Source organism: Embiotoca jacksoni, unplaced genomic scaffold (assembly GCF_022577435.1).
Source record: "Embiotoca jacksoni isolate LCO1_2020_lvr unplaced genomic scaffold, fEmbJac1.0.p SCAF_2, whole genome shotgun sequence".
In the NCBI taxonomy this organism is placed as follows: Eukaryota; Metazoa; Chordata; class Actinopteri; family Embiotocidae; genus Embiotoca; species Embiotoca jacksoni.
In genome coordinates this window covers 10095353-10116039 of record NW_027185340.1, presented here as the reverse complement: position 1 = coordinate 10116039, position 20687 = coordinate 10095353, and the positions used below count along the sequence as shown (strand labels likewise).

Here is a 20687-nt window from a genome sequence, read left to right as displayed (position 1 = left end):
TTGACATTTACACCTCCTGCAGACTCTCCGATGAACTCTGGAAACATCGTATCTGCTGACGTCGGCATTTCCACTGGAACGATTTCCACTGAACCCGAGAGTCCAACAGAACCAGGACTTGATCCGGGTCAGCAGCTCCTGTTTCTGTTTGTGTTGGTGGAGAGGGAGGAGGAGGGAGATGGGGGAGACGAGGAGAAGGAGGAGAAGAAGGAAGAGGAGGAGGAGGAGGAGAAGGAAGAGAGAGGAAGAGGAGGAGGGGGGGAGGGGGAGGAGGAGGGAGGGAGGGGGAGGCCCTCACGTGTCACAGAGATGATATCAGACCAACGTTGTTTCAGGAAGAAGGAGGAGGATAGGAGGAAGGACAGCAGCTGAGTAAACACCGTCTCCTCCTCCACTTCCCATCAGCCACCTCTCCGGCCGCTCCGATTAAACCTGATCAGCTGTGACATCAGTTACGATCTGAAACGTCTGAAACGGATCCGACGGAGCAAAACACGGAGCAGCTGCCTCGTTAGATAAACTCACTTAAAAACATGGTGTCGGGTTCATCTTCTGTACACGACACTTCGATTTAGTGAAGAGGACAAACAGCCAAGTTAACAGAGAAACGCAAACTAGCATAAAAACTTAAATTATCATAGAAACGTAAGTTGTCATAGAAACTTAAGTTGGCATGGAAACACAGGTTAGCATATAATTCTACATTAATATGAAAAGTATAATCATTTATAACATTAGAATGTTAGAATAAATAGTGAAGTTAACATTTTTAATATAGTGATAAAAAGTAGGAGGTGCAACAGTGCAAGTTAACTTGGCGCTGTGAGCTGACAGGCAGGTTTCCTTCTTGGTTTAACGAACATTTTTTAACCACCACGACGTTGGAGTTTAACTTTAGCGAGCTTCGGATCGAAATAAATGATTTTTTTTAACGGTGATGTCACGTTTCCACTAAAGAGAAAATCAGAGTGAAAATGAGACGACGGTCATCTTCTTCTTCGTTGGTTTGATGGAGAAACGTTGTCGTTGGCTGTAAATGAAGAAGTCTTGAGTTTGAATCCTCGTCGGTTTCCTGCTGACGACCGACAACTCCACGAATCCTTTCAGACGTTCAACTCTTCACTCGAGACGTTCGATCCCGTTTCGGACTCGGGGGACAGAAAACAGGAAGTCAGAGTGACGTCACTCGTTTTTACTGTCTGACGATGTTAGCGTGTTTGTTTGGTTCGTGGTTTTAAATGGTTTGAAGTGTTTTCGTGTTTCAGCTCCGAATATTATGGAAATAAGATGAAGTCCAGTCGCGACAGGAAGTGGTGTCCCTGCCTATCTCCGCTATCCTTCAGGATAAAACTCCACCAAGAAAGCAGAGAAACACACAATTCAGAAGCTGCTTGGGAAGTTGTCTGATTTTAAGTTTCCTGCAGTATCACAGCGATCAGTGATGGCTGTCTGATTACCCATGATGCACTGCAGGAAGGAGCTGCTCACACAGCAGGGACAGTTGGTCTAAATGTGGACAGAAAGAGGACGTAAACAGTCCTCATCTATACGTCCTGTTCTGGTCTGAAGGGGATCTGGACTGGTGTGTGTTCGACGTACACATAAAGTTGCTGGATGTGAATTAAAGACTTCATTTTGAGCTTCGGAGCAAACAAGAAGTGAACCAGCGTCTGTAGAAATATTTCATCCTTCATGTGTTTAATCAGTTTGATCTTCTGGCAGATTAATCAACTCCGCCGGCCACAAATTAACAGCAAGTTTTCGTGCTAATTTTCCCAGTAAATCCGGGTGTTGATTGACAGTGTTGTCAGACCTCAGAATAACTCTGCACTTGAGTGTCCGTGCTGTTTGGATTATTTAAGATTATGTTGTAATTCCTTTTAATCTCCTGCTTGAAGATTGCAGAGTCGCACTCTGCGATGAAGTGTGGAAATCATCTGATGAGAAGTGAAATCCTCGCTGATCATCGCCGCGCCGCTCTCATTACAAACTTTCTTTTATCAGGAGATTATCGGCCGAGACTCGTCGCTCCGAGACGTTGGTGAGACGTTGGTAGCATCGCGGCGCTCGCACGTCTGTCGGCCATGTCGATGGAGCGGTCCGAACACGGCGACCAGCTGATCTTCCTCCGTGTGCCTGTTCACCGATTATTCACCGTTTGTTCACCAACAAATTTGAGTCGATATGTGATTCTAAATAAGGATTTTTTTTTTTTAAGTGTCTAAAATTTTTTACTTTTCTATCATCAAAAGAAAAATATAAACTTTTATCTCATGCTCGGAATTGTTTTTTTAAATCAAAAAACGTTTCAATAAAATTTGACTTATCTATAATTTTGAGTAAATAATTCTCGATCTTGACCTTTTAATCCTGTTGTTTCATCTCTTAAAAATGTATTCTAGTGGAGTCGCGAGTGGGCGTGGCCAAATGGCTCGCTATCGCCCCCTAAAGAGATGCCCCGGCGGCTACATTTACCTACGTGCATGAAATTTGGTGGACATGTGTATCACACGTCGATGTACGAAAAAGTTATATTGCACCATTATGTCAACTCAACAAGAAGTCCACCATTTTGAATTTAGTCGCCATTTTTGGCAATTCGCACATGTTGTACTTTAACAAACTCCTCCTAGAGATTTTGTCAGACCGACTTGAAATTGAGTCAGTTGACTCTTAACATGTTTGGGATTAAAAGTTATCATAAGAATTCGTTTTCGGCGATCAGTGTGTCCATGGCGTGGCGGCCAAAAAGTGACCCAAAAGTCATGCTATAGCACACTGTCCAAAAAGTGACCCAAAAATGACCTTTAGGTAACTTTTTGCTGTATTATGACTTTTTTTTTTTTTTTCAGAATTTGGATGACATGATGAATCATTTTTTTTTAAAAGTCATAACAAGTAAAACCCCCAACCTTCCTACTGAAAGGCAACAGTGCTAACCACTGCACCACCAATCTTCCCAGGTGATGGGCTGCATTGTGACAAATCTTTGGCTCACTGCAACCTATAACTCGACCGTCCACAAATATTCATTCAAATGCGACCAAAATTGCCGCAGACATTCTTTGGATAGTAGATATACGTGTTTTCAAGGGGGTCTGCAGTGATATTAAATATCTTCCTGTAATGTGTAGTGTATGCAAAACTTTCAATTTCTCCAAACGTTTCAACTTCACTAAAAGTTGAATCACCATCAACAGGCCGAGGTGGAATTTGAACCATTAATAGCAACCTTGGTGAAGAAGAATCTTTTACTTGTTGGCTCTGAGTGAACTCCGTGAAACACTTTCTCCTGCCACGACTCATTGTCCGGCGGCGAAGATAGTCCAGCGGTCTACGACGCCGACCCCCAGCTGGAAACGACCCGCTCAGGTATCACACATGGTTCATGGTTTACGGAGGGCGAGACCTATAGAGTATAGAGTATAGAGTATAGAGTAAGAATAAGGAACGAGATCGAGAAAAAAATTAAAACTGCAAGCGGGAATATGCGGACCCTCGCATGCTGCACGTTCACTTTGCACCTCAGTGTTTCACAGAGAAAAACAACAAACAAACCAACATTCAAATGAAAATAATTTGATTTACCATATTTACAAATATCGACGTGTCACGATAAAAGTATCTGAGCATGTCGCTACTTCTCGGTTCTTGTGTTTTGCTTCTTCCTTGTTTCTGCATCCTGAGGAAAAGTTCAAACTGAACAACATGATGCAACAGAAAGTCATTTATTTCTCCTTGTTGTCTTCGTGCAGCTGATTTTCATTCTGCTCAGTATCTGTCTCCTCAACTGAAACAGTCTGCTGGGGGAAATGTGATTTATTTTGAAAAATAGTAGAACTAATCAACGTAAAAGGCAGCGCCGACCCATTTAGATATTAACGGCCTGTTAACGGTGGCCTCAGCAAACTTTCAGACGATGAAGGAAAAGAAATTAAGGTTACGTAAGCATGTCAACTCGTGTGGAGCAAAACTATAAAACAAAATAATTTCAGCAGAGAGGATTAATTTCTCGCTGTGGTTTCCTCGAGCTCTCAGACAGAACGTCAGACAGAAGCAGAGAAATTAATGTTTTAATCTGTTTAACGAATAATAGACAACTTTAAAGAGACGACACACGAGCTGAAAATGAACTTTGTTCTGGTCCAGTCTTCGTTTCATTCTGCTGAAATGTCGTGGAAGGATCTTTCAGTGAGCGTCGAGCTAACGTGGTAGCATGTGGCTAAAACGGCTGCTAACAAGAATCCAAAATAAACACGGTCGTAAAAACAAATCGCAAAATACACGTCAACGTGAAGGTCAGAGACGGCAGCTGCTGGAGAACGGCCGGTTCCTTTTACGCTGGGCTAACATTTCCCTCTGCCGCCATTCTTTATGCTAAGCTAGGCTAACATTTCCCTATGTTTCCAGTGTTTATCCTAAGCTAGGCTAACATTTCCCTCTGCCGCCATTCTTTATGCTAAGCTAGGCTAACATTTCCCCCTGCTTATGGACTTTACGTTAAGCAAGGCTAACATTTCTCTCTAGTTCCAGTCTTTATGCTAAGCTAGGCTAACATCCAGTCTTTGTGCTAAGCTAGGCTAACATTTCCCTCTGCTCCCAGTCTTTATGCTAAGCTAGGCGTTGCAGCTGTCAGAGTCTCACAGTTTCTGACCCACATGAAGTCAGTGTTGGACCGGGATTTTTCCTGGCTCCTCTGCTGCTCTGACCTCTGACCTCAGGTCCGTTCAGGTCTTTAACTGGTGGCTGTCGGGGATCAGATCTATGGAGGCTGATCCGGATCAAACTGACGGGAAGCTGAGTCGAGATTCAGCCTGAACACCCCCCCCCCCCCCCCACACACACACACACACACACACCCCTCCATCTATTATCTGTCCCCTGATCCTTCAACACTCAGCAGCCCTGAAGGACTCAATGATCCTGACCCAATTAGTGGGAGCCCTCCAGTCGGGGAGGGGGGGGGCATCATGGTCCAGCCCCCCCCCCCCCCACCACCACCACCACCACCACTCAGGAAAATCAGCTGCTAATTAATGAACATTGGCATCATCATCTTCATCTTCATCTTTTCGTCAGGAGGGACGACAGTGATCCAGATCACATCAGTCCTGCTGCCGGGCACCGAGCACGCTCAGTCCTGATCCTGATCCGCGGGTCCTCGTCAGTTCCTCGTCTGTTTCAGATTGCTGGTGAAAAGTTTTGAGAAAACGTTTCCTGTTTCCTTTAAACACAGCTCGGCATGCGGCGTCCCCGCTGCAGACGGTGATCGTCATTGGTGCTGATGGTGTCAGAGCGGATGAGCGTCAGGACCGGCGCTCCGTAATGAGCTGCAGGAATATTCATGGAACGCTCTCCTCGTCCCCGGAGCTCTGATGACATATGGCAGGACAAGATGTCAGCCATCACACGGCATCACATGCCATTACCCGCTCAGCGGCAGAGTCCTCGAAGGTGACGGATCCGTGACCTCCTTCACAAAACCATTTAGGGTCCAAACGGACCCCGAGGCCGCCGTCTGCACACAGGAAGTACAGCTACACATCACAGACCTTCCTCTTCATCATCCTCATCTCTCTTCTTCGTCTTCATCAGCTGATCTCACACATATGATTTACACCACAGAAGAAGAACCGGTCCTACTTCCTCTCAGGACCACCAGAGCCACGGTTCATCGTTTCAGTACTGAAACGGACAGGACACCTCGAACAGATGAAAACAGGAAGCTGTGGTTTGGACAGAATCAGATTTGGGAAGAAACAGGACGGGATGGCAGCGGGTCTCAGGTCCAGTCGGGTCTCTGGTCCAGTCGGGTCTCTGGTCCAGTTGGATCTCAGGTCCAGTCGGGTCTCAGGTCCTGTCGAGTCTCAGGTCCAGTTCGGTCTCAGATTCAATTCGGTCTCAGGTCCAGTTGAGTCTCAGGTCCAGTCGAGTCTCGGGCCAGTCGAATCTCGGGTCCAGTTGGGTCTCAGATCCAGTCGAGTTGTTCCGGATCATTTCCAGCTGTGTGTTTTATGACCGCCCGGCGCGCTGCCAGCACCTTTTGGATACAGCTGTGTTCCGAGAGGCCCGGCAAGGGCCCGGTCCACCTCAGTCAGCAACCCGCTGACAGCTTGGAGTGCCGCCCTGAACCACACTCCTTCCATCCTGTTCCAGAACTGGATCCACAGCAGCCCAGAAACCCCCTCCGGGCCGCCGCCTGTCGCCCTGCCAGGCCTCAGCCGGCTCCGCCTCCAGAACCAGATACAACACCTTCCTGCGGAGGCCTCTTCGAGGAAGGACGCCTCTCGCCCACATTGTTTCAAACGGAGATAAATGCCGGGTTTGGATCCACCTTCAGAACTGACTCCACACCACAGCCGTCCTCCAGGACTCTGGATCCTGGTCTCTGCTGCCAGACTCTCTCTGGGTTCTGATCCCTGCCAGACCCAACCCGCTTTTAGAAGTCTGTGAACGCTCTCTGCTGCGGTGGAGGGGGGGGGGAGACCAACCTGGATCCCAGAGTCCCTGAAGCCAGATTCCCAGAACACCGCTGGAACGTGGACCCACTTCAGAGGTTTAACGGACGTTAAACACGTGACACCAAATAACGTACGAGTCAGGTCCAGAATTACATTCAAAGTCACAGTTAGATACGAAGTCACAGTTTTACGTACAGTCAAATAAATATTGAGAATAAATTTGCAGTCGGAGTTTTGAGTGAAAACATTCACACGGACTTTTATCAAACATGAGGTGTGATGTCACTGGTCATGTGATCAGTCTGAGGTTCGCTCCAACACATCAGGGTCCAATCAGCCAGAACCACTCGGAGACTCTCTCTCTCTCCATGTGAAGAGTCTCGCTGTGGACTCGTCTCTTTTCTCCTCTCGTCTCTCGTGCCGAGATAATGGAGTCTGTAATTATGGGAAAACCATTTCTCTGTGTTTTATTATTCTCTGAATCAGATGTCTCGGCCTGGCAGCGACTGGGAAGGATGGGAAAGGGACAGATTAAACAGGCTTTTGTGGTAGAGTGTTTCACTAAATCTCTGCAGAGGATGGGGGGGTGGGGGAGGCGCTGTGACCTCCCTCCTGGCAGACGCTTTAGAAACACCAGACGAGGCCACGAAGCTCTCAGCAGCGTTTGATTTCTGTCTGATGATGAAGATGTTTGTTAGATCACAAACTGATGACATGAAACTGTAACTGGATTCATATGTAATCAGATTACATACACAGAAAACCATCAGGACGTCATGGCCGCAACTGAAGTTTGATAATGACATCAATGATTTCTCAGATGTTTCACGGGACCAATCATCAACCATCAGTGATGTCATCGTTGGTTTGTGAACGTTATGAAGCCTCCAGTTCAGATTCTGTCCGTCACCATTTTGCTATTTCGGAGAGGTTTGGAGCAGGAAGTGACCATATTTGGATGAGCTTGGGGGAGGAGCCAGCGGTGGATCTGACTGATCTGATTGGAAACCTGACGATACTACGTCCCGCCCACCGATAGCTGTAACCTGACTGCACCACAGGCCTGTCAATCAGACACCCTTTTTTTTAAGCTTATTTTCAAAAGAATGAGGGATTATTTTCAGATGGACCTCCAGAAAACTAATAAGGAGGAGTGACTTTAGCTAACAACACCGAGAAAACTGCTGGAGACATTTTATTGACTTTGTATTTGATGAGAGAAATTGAATGGGAGTCTATGGAGCCGGAGGCTTTTTGGAGCCGACCTCTAGTAGCACTCGGTGGTATTGCAGCTTAAGACACTTCTGCATTGGCCTCATATTTCAGACCTGAAGGTAGTCCAGGGTCCTGTGCTGATCCTCTCGGTTTCTGAATGGTTCTGTTTTGCCGGGCCTCTGAGCCGGGCCTCCAGATAATGATTGTGGGTGGAGTCTGCGGCTGCCTGCTGCCACGCGGTAAATAGAAATTCCTGATTCAAGTTCCAACCAGAGGCCGTTAAAACATGGCAGCATGTTGACAGCAGATGACGGAGTCACTCGAGGACAGCTGTCTCTGCTGCGTCCTCCGTCAAACATGTGGTAGGCGTCTCTGATGATTGCAGCACCTTTAGGTCTCCTGGGACATTTTCCTGTGAAGTCTTCGTCTAAACGTTCCTCTTTCATGCTGCATGTTTAAACGATCCGACGCTGCTTTGATGCTCCTGTTAAAAGTCGGCTTTTATTTCTGCTCGACAAAACGGCCTCAACGACATTTCCACATCAAACACGGAGACGCTTCCTCATCCCCCATCTTTTATTAAAGGGGAGGTGGGGGAAGGTGAGGTGGAGCAGCGATGTGGGTGGGCTCATGAAGACAAACTCCTCATGCTCTTAGCAACGCTAACAGCACTCGAACAGAGCAAACGTCACGGAGTAAATCCAGCTCGTAGCCCCGCCCCTTAAACTCAGCGAAGCCCAAACATTCATCCGGCTCGTAGCCCCGCCCCTTAAACTCAGGGGAGCCCAAACACTCACGGAGAAGAAAACCCACGTTTCCAACGCTTCGTCTCGTCTCTGGTATCAAATATTATTTGTTTGTGAAATAATTTCCTGAATGAAAGCGCCTGTTCTTTACTTTTATTTTGACTTCGAGTCTGTCCTCATCGATATTAAATATATAAACACATAATAAATGTTTTACTATCAAATCAAATGTCCTACAGTCTCTCTGGACTTTTATTATTCTGCTGATATAAAGGATTTCAGATCAACAGTATTAAGCCCCGCCCACACAGGACCGAACACCAGTGTCGGAGGTTTCTGGTTCTGTTAGTGTCCAGATTCCTGATTCTTAAAACAAAGTTTGCAGCTGATTTCTTCTGGAGAGTTGGAGGACTAGCGTGTTCTGGTAAAGCGGGTCAGAACCGCGTGGGGCTGCTGAATGAAGTCGAACATGTTGAGAAGCTGTTTGTGGAGGAAAGCGTTTGAAGCTGAGTCCAACGAGCAGCTCGCGGCTGCAGGCTGCGTTCACTGACTCAACTCTGTTCACACGATCAAACGGAGCGCGTGACTTCACATCGGACCTCCGGCCATGCCACGGAACTCTGAGAAGACCCGCGCTCAGCGAACGCATCGCAGCACAGATCCACAGCGACACCACCACTGAGCATGCTCCAACGCTTCAGTTCACCACGGCAACCAACCCCGCCTCCAACACCGCCGCCGGGGTTCACTGCACAGTCAGCGTGGGGCGTTTAGGGACAGCCTACGGATTATTGATTACAGTTGAATACACAAAATAGAATCAATAAATCTCTTTAGTGAGATTATTTTATTAAAACCAAGACCAAGACAAAGACCAGGACTAGGACCAAGACCAGCACCAAGAACAGGATCAGCATCAGGACCAGGACCAAGACTAGATCTGGGCTGCTGCTCCACCCTGTGGTGAAACAGGGCGGAGCATTCAGGGCCGCGGTGCGTTCAGGGCCGCGACGCTTTCAGGGGCATGGTGCTTTCAGGGGCACGGTGCGTTCAGGTTTGTGGTGCGTTCAGGGCCGCTCGTTCACTAGCAGAGCCTGGAAGTGCGGCTTCAGGGAGGCCCAGGAGAAGGAGGCGGTGTCGACCTGCAGAACCAGAACCAGAACCAGATTAAAGGCCCAGTTCACCAGAGAACATCCCCCTATAAACGACTCTGCATTTAGAATATCTTAGCATAAAGACGTTCAACATCCCGACGTCGGATTTACGCCTTCTATCTCGTTAGCTAACATGCTAACTACCGGCAATAAACTGGGTTCAGTTAGCCACAAGCTAGACCCTAACCCTGAGATTACTGGATCATAAAGCTAATGATAAACTAGCAGGACCCAGGAACGTGTGTCGTTACCGCGACGACGTGTCTGCGGGCGACGTCGGGCCTCCGGCAGAGTCCCTGCAGCCGCTTACAGAGCTGCTCAGGTGTGGAGTACAGGTACTGAGCTGCAGTAGAAACAGAAGAAGAAGAAGAATGTCAGGTGTGGAGTACAGGTGCTGAGCTGCAGTAGAAACAGAAGAAGAAGAAGAAGGTCAGGTGTGGAGTACAGGTGCTGAGCTGCAGTAGAAACAGAAGAAGAAGAAGAAGGTCAGGTGTGGAGTCACAGGTGTGTTTACCTGGAAATATCTCAGGATACACCAGCGCCTTGGGACACAGAGGAAAACAGCCGCAGTGGACCGCTTCCAACCTGCAACACAACCAGCACATTAACACACCTCCAACCCAAGTCCTGGTTCTGGTTCATTTTTTGAGCTGAACTCTTTATTTTGTTGAGCTGAACTCAGGCTCTTATTTTGTTGAGCTGAACTCAGGCTCTTATTTTGTTGAGCTGAACTCAGGCTCTCATTTTGTTGAGCTGAACTCAGGCTCTTATTTTGTTGAGTTGAACTCAGGCTCTTATTTTGTTGAGCTGAACTCAGGCACTAATGTCTTTCAGCATAAACCACTGAGAAAGCAGAGAAACAGACAGTTCAGAAGTCCCCTGAGAATCTGTCTGTTTTTAAGTTTGCGTCAGTGTCACAGTGATCAGTGATGTTTGTCTGAACTCCCATGATGCACTGCAGACAGGAGCTGCTCACACAGTTCTGCAGCTGTTAAAGGGACAGTTCCACTACATGTGGGCAGATAGAGGATGGAAACAGGATCACCCTCACTAACTCTGTTTCTTTCTGGTCTGAGTCTGGTGTGTTTGTTTCAGTGATGTAAACTCGACTCCTCGGAGATCAATAAAAACCTGCGGCTACAAACCGAGCTCAGACATGAATCAGGTGGAGATGAGACGGAGTGGCCTGATTGGCTGCTGCTCAGATCCACCTGACTGAAGCAGATCAGAGACAGAGCTGCAGAGTTCAGGTGACTGAAGTCTCCGTCCACACCTGCAGGACTCTGCTGGACTCTCCAAGTTTCTGTCAGGTCTCCTTCTTCAAAGAGTCCTTCTAATGAGACCAGACCAGCTGACCGAGGAGGAGGGGGGAGGAGGAGGAGGCTCTGAGGACCAAGCCCTCCTGTGGACCGAGCACGTGTCCGTCACCTCGTTTCATGAACAACATCAAAGATTTCTGTTTGGACTCAAGTAAAAAAATAAGAGCTGACAGTGAAGTATGAGCTGCAGCTGGAGTGACATCGTCAACCTCGTCTGTGACATCGTCAACCCTGTCTGTTAGCCTCTTGGTCGGTCAGCTGAACCAGGTTATTCATCTGAGGAAGACTCACATGGCGACGCCGAAGAACTCGTGGTTGGCGGTGGAGACCACGACGTCGGCCTGACACAACACCTGCAGGTACTCCTCCTTACTGGACAGGTAACCCCAGGACAGGATGTTAGAGTCCAGCAAACACCTCACCTTGGAGAAGATCTCTGGAGGAGGAGAAGGAGGAGGGAGAGGTGGAGGAGGAGGAGGAAGAGGAGGAAGAGGAGGATGAGGAGGAGAAGGGGAGTGATTTATTGTTGAAGAGGATTGATCTATTGATGAAGAGGAGTGATGTATTGATGAAGAGCAGTCCGGTCAAGGCTCCGCCCTCATTAACGTGATTACTTCCTGCGTCTGCAGCTGTTTTACAGCCGGCTGTAAAAGTTGATGCTCTAATATCTCAGAGTGTCGCATCATCACAGCAGAACACTCATTATCGCATCATCAGCTGATGATGTCATCAATTACAGCCTGTCCTCTGGGAGGCAGCCTGACCTTTGACCTCCACACCATCAATCTCTAAAACGACTTTTAAAGTCAACAGAAATGCACACAGACCTCAGACTGCTACGAAGGCTGGTTCCAGAACCGGGTCCAAAACCAGGTCCAACTCTGGTCCAGGAGGGTGAGAGAGAGTGTGTGTGTGTATGTGTGAGAGAGTGTGTGTGTGTGTGTGTGTGTGTGTGAGAAAACGTGTGCAAGAAAGTGTGTGTGAGAGAGAGTGTGTGTGTGTGCATGTGTGTGAGAGAGAGTGTGTTTGCGTGTGTGTGTGTGTGTGTGTGTGTGTGTGAGAGAGAGAAAGTGTGTGCGTGTGAGAGAGTGTGTGCATGTGAGAGAGAGAGTGTGTGTGCGTGTGTGTGAGAGAGAGTGTGTGTGCGTGTGAGAGAGAGTGTGTGTGTGCATGTGTGTGAGTGTGTGTGCGTGCGTGTGTGAGAGAGAGAGTGTGTGTGCGTGTGTGTGAGAGAGAGAGAGTGTGTGTGCGTGTACCTGGTACATCAGTGAACGTCTCTCCGAGCACCGACAGATGGAAGTCGAGTTGTTTCTCCTTCAGTTTCAGCAGCGTGTTGAAGAACAGCTCAGGATTCTTATCATGCTCCCTACAACATACAAGGAGGGGTGGAGGGGGAGGGGGGTAGTGTGTTTGAGTGTGTGAGAGTGTAAGAGGAGTTACTGCTAAAGGAAGTCGTTATTATTGATAATATTGATCGTTATGTGTGATTATTGTGTGATCAGCTGTTGTTACCTCAGAGGGAGCGCTTCATTTGTTCAGCTGCTGTCTAATGTGACGATTCCTGCCTGTTAATCATCTGAGAACTCACCACCTGTGGGGCCACACGATGTGCAGGGGCCTCTGCTGATCTGCAGGGTCCCCCGGGTTCTGGTCAGCAGGGTCCCCCTCCCCGTGCGGGTTCTGGTCTGCCGGTCCAGATGTGGGCTGCCGTGGATCCTCCTCAGACCTGCAGGTGAGCACCCGTCAGGTCTCCGTCTGAACTGAGCGTTGCTGCAGAGACCGTGAAGTGTTTATTACCGCCGCATCACTTCATCTCCGCTGATCTGCTGGTGCTCACCCGGCGCCGCGGTGGTGATGTCATCAACATGAAACGGCACTGCAGGCCGGCGGAGCAATTTGTGTTTGGGCAGCAACCTGAAGAAACAACAACAACAACAAGAAGCAGAAAATCAGTCACAGGAAGCTGTGAGATTCCAGCTCTTATTTTGAAAGAGGCTGTTGAACAGACCACCACAGACTCCCGCACAGGGTTTAGCGGTCACCCATCAGAGAGTCACTGAGGTTGAACTGACCTGCTGACGTCAGGGAAGTGGACCGGGTAGCTCAGGACCAAACACTTCGGACGGATCAGGTGGTCCAGGTCTGTGGGCCGGTGGTCCGGGATCTTCTTCAAGAAGGAGGGGATGGAGGACAGGAAGGAGTCCATGTTGAAGAGCGAGTTGAACACGACCACGTCCGACACCAGGCTGCCGACACAGATACAGAGGGGGGGGGGGGGGGTCTATTTCTTGTTTACACAGCTGAGGGGGGGTCTACTTCCTGTTTACATAACTGAGGGGGGTCTACTTCCTGTTTACACATCTGAGGGTGGTCTACTTCCTGTTTACATATCTGAGGGGGGTCTACTTCCTGTTTACACATCTGAGGGGGGGGGGGGGGGTTACCATGAGAGCACCTGGTTGTATCCGTACTGGAAGTCCCGGTCCTGGTCTTTGCGGACCGGATAAACCAGCTGGTTCTCGTGGAAGTACAGGACCTTCTTGAGGCGGGCCAGGTCCGGTCTGAGCGCCACCAGCTCACACAGGTTGAGGACGGAGCTGCTGAACAGGACTCTGCAGGAGGAATACCACGTTACCGGAGGAGAAAGGAACTGTGTGGACGCCGGTGTCTACGGTCTGTTTCCATGGAAACAAGTCACCGATGAACTGAAACCGAGTCGAACAAACGCAGCTCTGAAAGTTTTGACAACTGATCAGCGACAAATGAGAAATAAGAACTTATTTTGAATATTTTACATCGTAAATTAAATTAGATTCTATATCATTAATTATAATTATATTTGACATTTGACAAATATCACGTTAATATCATTATCGGGAATTCTTTTGTCCGCGACAGACGTGTAGTGAAAGTGGGATGTACAGTCAGCGCTGAACGTTAACCTTTACAAATGTTACCTACGTGACGTCGGCGCTGTGAGTCTCACCTGTATGACGGACAGGCGGGGATGGTCTGGCTGAAGTACAGCGCCGCCGTTCTCGCCCTCCAGTGCCATTTCTTGGCGGGCAGCGTGAAGACGGAGCAGCCGTCAACATTTTCCTTCAGCAGGTCGATCAGCTGTTTGTGAGAGCCGCCGTAAAACGCCTCCACCAGCAGGACGCTGGGCGAATGAGCCACCTGACGGAGAGGAGATCGATTACTCATCATATATATATAAAATATATATATAAAAATACATATATATATATAATATATATATATATATATATGTATTTTCTAACAACTAAAGGACAGATATTTACTAAAAAACTGAAGGACAGATATTTATTAAAAAGATATTAACTAAATATTAACTGTAAACCAGAAAGTGGGCTATTCAGTAAAACAAGCTTGTTTTTCACTGGTTCACTCGAGGATGTAATATTTTCGGATTTCTGAGTCATCACAGTTAAAAGCCTTTATTAGGGTGATTAAAGCCGTCTCAGAGGATGAAGGCACGGTGTGACAAAGACTCCCTCGGCCTGGCAGCCCACAGGATTTCCACAGCAGCGCCGGTTCCCTCAGACACGCACTGGGTATCTACTTGTTCTCTAATAATTTCCACAGAGACAGGAGCCCCACGTTACTGCAGAACAACTGTTTACACCATGTACTGAGGATCAAAACAGCCGAGTCAGCCAATAAGAAGCGGCCTGATGGCGGCAGCACGAAGCTTCGCCAAATGAAAAACCTATTGTTGAGGAGCGGCAGCAGAAGTTAACTTTGCTGCAACAACACAACCACAATAACGCAGTAATATTCTTCTATCTGCAGCACAATGTGTCCTGATGGAGCCCATTACGAACTGGAGGTTTGCATGGCGAGCGGCAGGAAGTGGACGGCTTACGGTCCCCAAGCTTCCTCTGAATCCCCTCCCAGTGATTTCCAGTCCGCCCTCCATTTAGCTGCCCACAATGGGAGCTAAAGTAGCTGCAGCAGCACTCAGCGTTCGCCCGCAGGCGGCTCAATCAGGCAATATCTGCTCCCGCCACTCATATCAGGAGGAGGAAATGAGCTGTGCAATCTGTTCGTCTTCTGCGTCTGCAGGCGAGATACGATGGCGCTGGCTCAGCAGAGGTTAAACGCAAATGTCGAGAATAAAAATCTGATTGGAAACAGAAACAGAATGTCAGCCATTGTGCTCAGAACGGTCCAATCTGTTTCCCGAATGTGTCAAAATATAAGAAGTGTGAAAGTGTTCAACAGGGACGGAGTCATTACCTCTGAGCTCTCTAACCTTCACGACCTACATCTGAGACCCTTCACATTCACCTGGGGACCTCCTGGGGGCCCCGAGCCACAGGCTGGGAAACACTACACTGCCTCAAAGAGGAAGTATCAAAATAAAATCAATAATAAAATATTTCTGATCAACCAGTTTCAATAATTATCTACAATTATAATGGAAATAAAAGCTGCAGTCAAACTTTTAAAGCACTGGTGTCTCTCTCTCTCTCTCTCTCACACACACACACACACACATACACACACACACACACACACACACACCTCAGACAATGATGATAAAGATGTTCCTGCAGCGATCGAACTGATGTTTTGTGTGAATTTATGATGAAGATGAAGATGACGTGTCACTCAGTGAGCAGCTGTGATGTAACTGGAACAGGAATGACGAAGAGGAGCGTGGACGCGAAGGACGACGGAACATCGACAGCTCTGACAGGAAGTGTGTCGGTGAATGTGATCGACCACGCTGGGGGATTCCAGCACTGCAGCGTCCTCCCGCCTCCAGCAGGGACACACAGGAAACAGGAAACAAAGGGTTAACGTGTCCCGCCGGGGGGAACCCCCACCTCATGAGTCACCTACACGCAAAACAAACGCTCCTCTGCGGGCCTGACACCGCCTGGGGATCAGAGGTCCCTGCTATACCGCTGCCTCAGGATACACACATCATACACACTCATAATACACACGTTACACACTGTACACACACAATATACACTCATAATAGACACACACACAATATACACTCATAATAGACACACACACAATATACACTCATAATACACACACACACACAATATACACTCATAATAGACACACTCATAGTACACACACATACACTCTCTGATCGTACATAAACACACTCGTACATATCTGCTCGATATAGATCTGCTCCCGTCTTCACGGAAACAGCGGCTACACAGTAAAGGCAGCTGCTGATCAATAACCCGTCGACACTTCGTTTATCGAACGTGAACTCAAAAGACCGGATAGGAGATGAAACACAGAAACGAAACCCGGAGAACGAAATCGTAGAAAACGGATCAATGCTGCGTCACAAAAGTTTGACATTAATAGCAGAGAGGTCGTCTGAGGTCGATTCACTGGAATCATTCGGCTGTTGGGTGTTCAGCTTCAGTTTTCCTCTTCTGTTCTTCAGTTTCACATGTGTTTTTCATATATTTGCGGTCCTTCAGTATTTCCCTGTTTCAGCTACTTTAAACTGAAATATCTTGACTTTACATTTTACTCAATGAACAACCAGTTCATAATATTTACCTGCAGTCTGGTGGCAGGCTCGTCTGTTGAATAAACCTTCTCTGATTTCAGTCATTAAATCACGATGCACATTTTTTTGTTTTCTGATAATTTTGTGTCCAATGTGTGCAAACAACCTTCAATTTATTTTGATTAAAAAAACAAACTTCAGTCATCAGAATTCAAAACAATCATCAGAAAGTGAGTTCAGGCTTCATTAAAAAAAAAATATATATATATATATATACTGTATATATAAAAATAAAAAAAGACCCTAAAACTAATGATTGATCATCAAAAGGGTTGTCAAGCAACCGATTAATCTGTCTGATCATTTATGTTTGTGAGTGTGACACCGCCTACAGTCTGGTGAACTGAACAGCTGGGAGATGTTCACGTCAATCAATCAATCAATCAATCAATCAATCAATCAAAGAGCAGTTATCAACTGTTTTATTATCAATGTCCTCCAAAACTGCAGTGAATGAAAAGTCCAGAACTCTGAGGTTCTTCATGTTCAGCTCGGTGTCCTTTAACTGAACAGATTCAAACCAATGGGCCGGGCTGCGTCTACTTCCTGGACACGTTTTAAAACGTCACAAACTCACTGTTAGCTCCGTTAGCTGTTAGCCAAACACACTGAAGAACTCCGCGAGCGGCTAACGGCTAACAACTAGCAGCTAATGGCTAACCAGCGCTCCTCCTCCTCCTCCCAATGAAACGACACTCCCGCCTCCCCGTTCAACGCCGGTAACAGCCGAAGCAGGAGGTACCGGCCGGGCTGTTTCCAGCGGGAACACGGTGACCTGAGTCACCGCCAGAGGACCAAGCACCGGCCCGGGTTCACCCACATGGACGGTTCGTACTGAGGCAGCGGGACACTCACCTCCGACTGCATCTGACCGACGCCGGCTCACGCACACCCTCTACGTCATCACGTAGCTGTTAGAGCCGCGCGCGGGACGGCCTTCTCCTGCCTCTTCCTCTGCACTGAAATGATGTTTGTACATTAATATCAGTGCTGTGGAGTCGTCTGTCTGAATGGCTCTGATTAACTGAATATAATATGTATATTATATATATGTATATATATGTATGTATGTATATATATATATATATATAATATACATATTTATTATATATATTTATATATATTATATAACATATTTATATATATATTATATAACATATATACTACAAATATTATATACAGGTATTATATAGTCTATAGTTTGAATGTTTGACCGGTTTTAAAATCAGTTTTAATGATAACGGCCGAACAATACCTGCAGGTTGATGAACCCGATGGAGCCTCTGATGAGTCGATCAATAATCTGAACACAAACCCTTGATCAATACCGCTGATCGGTTTGATCGATCACCGGAAATATTTCTTCTTCAGTTTCGAGTCACAACGTCTTTTTAAATGTTTCTGACCGTTTCAGGTTTCCATGGAAACATTATTGGCGAGCTCATCAAATGTTTTTGTGTCATGCGACAGGAAGTAGTCCCCTTTCAAAGTAAAGTGAGTGCACAGCTGGAAGGTTTCCAGAGCCGGCGGGTGTCGCAGCTCGAACGGGGCGCTGACGTGAGCGAGCAGAAATGTAATGGGAACACGAGGAGGCTAAAAACAGCCTTCATCCTCATCGTCGTGTCAATGAGTCAAAGAGGTGCCGAGGCGACGTACAAGAAGAATAACACAGCTTTATTAAAATTTAATTTGGCTACATTTATTCGAGCATGGTCATTTCCAAAAGAAATTAAAAATAGTAATACTTCAGACAGTTCAGGAATTCATCATCATCATCATCATCAGTCCTTCGTCACCTCTTCAGTGGCATGAATAAAATGGATTTTTCACTCTCAAAAATACAGTGTTTTCACAATAATCATTGTATCAAAAGTTCTCCAATTCATAATTTCCAGTAGTTTGACAGGAAATGAAAGAAAACAGAAACAGAAATGTTCCAAATATCAGAGACGCTCTCGAGTCAGATTTCTGCTCCGATCGACGACAGGATCATTTTACTAAAATATATCTATGTGTGAGGAACTCTAATACTGTACACTACAGTATGAAATAAATAAAATTAGGAAATATAAAATGAGTCACATAAATAAAATGGTAAATTCTCCAAAAAAAAAAAAAAAAAAATTGTGTTGGAAAATTCAATAAAAGCAACAAAAAAAAAAAAGTAATACTGATGGGAAAAAAAATACTGTCATGGAACAAAAATACATAAAAATTGCACAAACATATGTAAACTACCAAACTATCTACACTAATACTGACGAATGGAAACAGGAGGAGAGTTTCACTGTAACACTGAAGCCGGCAGGGGACGGGTGAGGACGGGGGAGGACGGGTGGGGACGGGTGAGGATGGGGGAGGATGGGTGGGCACGGGTGAGGACAGGTTGAGGACGGGTGGAGGACGGGTGAGGATGGGGGAGATGGGGGAGGACGGGTGTGCACGGGTGGAGGACGGGTGAGAATGGGGAGGACACTGTACAGGGATGGCACTTTATAGAAACGCACAGGTGAAGGTTTGCATATAAGGCTTTCTCTGGAGAAATAATCACCACACTAAAGGCTCTGCCCTCTTTTACTGTCTTCGTCTCGGAGCCCTTTCACACCACGCGCTCCTCTTTAAGACTCACGTCGACATTTTATTTTGAAAATCACACAGGTTTAAATGTTCCTTCACATAAACAAATAAAAAGAATCAGGAGGCCCAAAGTCGTGTGGTCGGTTGGCAAAATAATAGAGTAGGATACAAATAAAAAAAACATCACAGTAAAAAGAGACAAAACACGACAATAACACTGACAGGAAGTGACCGAGTGTTCGAGGCTTTATTCCCTATTTTATTTTTTTTATTCCTTTTTTTTTTGTTTCGTAGTGATTCAGGGAGTCGAGTGCAGTTTCCTGACGGGAGGTTTCGAACACAACGAGACACAGGAAGTTAAGAACATTATAGCACCACACAGCGTTCAGGCCTTTATAATACTGTACATAAAAACAACTCCACTTCATCATAATGAGAATGATTATTACTTCTTCTTTTATTTTATTTTATTCATTTATTTATTTTTTGCATAATGTGGATTTGAAACAATCCCACCAGCTTCATGACGGGGACGTGTTGCATCTCTGCTGAGGGCTGCATAGGACGTTTAACATATTAACACCACCGCTAATAATAATACATCTAATAATAATTCATAATAATACATCCCCAGTGTTATTCAGACTTCCTGTGGACTCTACCCCCCCCCCACCCCCATCCCACCCCACTATTAGGACTAATATAAAAGTTCATGCCGTTGTCAAACTTCGTATGAAACATTTGTGACCTTTGACCTATCAGGTTCAGTCTGTCATCTGACTTCGATCAATAAAATGTAATAAAAGAGAAAATGCATCTATTCAGGCGAACGGAGCGTCAGCAAGATAAAATAATACGTTAAACACGCATCACAGTTAGAAAACACGCAGACGCAACGTACAGATGAGCTGTTATTAAAATAACATTTAAAGACAAATACTGGTTTTATATTTTGTGTTTTATTAAGTTCTTCTTTTCTTTTCTCTCTTGTGAGTCTGAAATAAAGTTTGAATTAGCTTTTACACTTCAGCGGCGTTTCGTTCCTGTGAGCGATTAAATTTCGAGATTTTGAAATAATGCACGACAGATGACGGCTAACGAGCCAGAAACGATGCGATGTTCTGCGTACGTTATTTATATTTTTTTGTTCCCATGTTTTTCTTAAAAGTTGAAAAATTTTCTCTAAAAACATTCTAGAAATATTTATAAGATGTTACCACAAAACATTTTGCGTAATATTTTTTTAAAGCATAAAAATATTAAATATTAAAATAAGAACATTTAAAAAAAACTTTACTGAAAACATTTTCAGAATTATGAAAAAATGCTCTGACGATTACAAAATAATCCCTTGAAGGTTTTCAGACGACGTTATCCGACGTTTAAGAAGAACAATGCGGGAACAAACCACCACTTTAACACTGTTAGCGGCTAACTGTGTTAGCATCGCCGCCCTGGAACCTGAATCACAGCAACTTCATTCGTTAGCATGAGCGGTGGCTAGCACTGCAGCTAACGGTAAGACAGCCTTTCGAACGACATGAAGAACAGACGTTCGTGCGAAGTTTCAGAATCTGTGAATCTTTACCGAAGCAGCTGAGGAGTGAAAACGTCAGACGGAACCTGATGAGCCGGAGATC

General features: G+C 46.1%; 2 protein-coding genes across 7 annotated transcripts in view; both read right to left on the bottom strand.

Annotated features, from left to right (window-relative positions):
- Nucleotides 1-9250: 9250 nt before the first annotated feature.
- Nucleotides 9251-17393, bottom strand: gtdc1 (glycosyltransferase-like domain containing 1). Of its 3 annotated transcripts, none has more exons than XM_069154506.1 (11): nucleotides 17326-17393; nucleotides 13882-14072; nucleotides 13340-13507; nucleotides 12968-13141; nucleotides 12693-12809; nucleotides 12484-12621; nucleotides 12152-12261; nucleotides 11187-11331; nucleotides 10091-10161; nucleotides 9828-9919; nucleotides 9251-9564 (listed from the first exon to the last, which is right to left on the bottom strand). In XM_069154506.1, the coding sequence occupies exons 1-11, from the start codon at nucleotides 17335-17337 to the stop codon at nucleotides 9490-9492; spliced, it is 1293 nt and encodes a 430-aa protein (XP_069010607.1). In that variant the 5' UTR covers nucleotides 17338-17393; the 3' UTR covers nucleotides 9251-9489. The 3 variants fall into 3 exon arrangements, with proteins under 3 accessions (XP_069010607.1, XP_069010608.1, XP_069010610.1); XM_069154507.1 differs by having other exon boundaries at nucleotides 13367-13507; XM_069154509.1 differs by lacking the exon at nucleotides 17326-17393 and having other exon boundaries at nucleotides 13351-13507; nucleotides 13882-14068.
- A 730-nt stretch (nucleotides 17394-18123) lies between these two features.
- The window catches only part of zeb2a (zinc finger E-box binding homeobox 2a), a 44061-nt gene continuing 41497 nt past the window's right edge, over nucleotides 18124-20687 (bottom strand). For all 4 annotated transcript variants that reach the window (XM_069154496.1, XM_069154498.1, XM_069154497.1 and 1 more), the window contains exon 10: nucleotides 18124-20687. This exon is cut by the window's right edge and continues 935 nt beyond it. The gene's annotated coding sequence lies outside the window, so the exon portion shown is untranslated.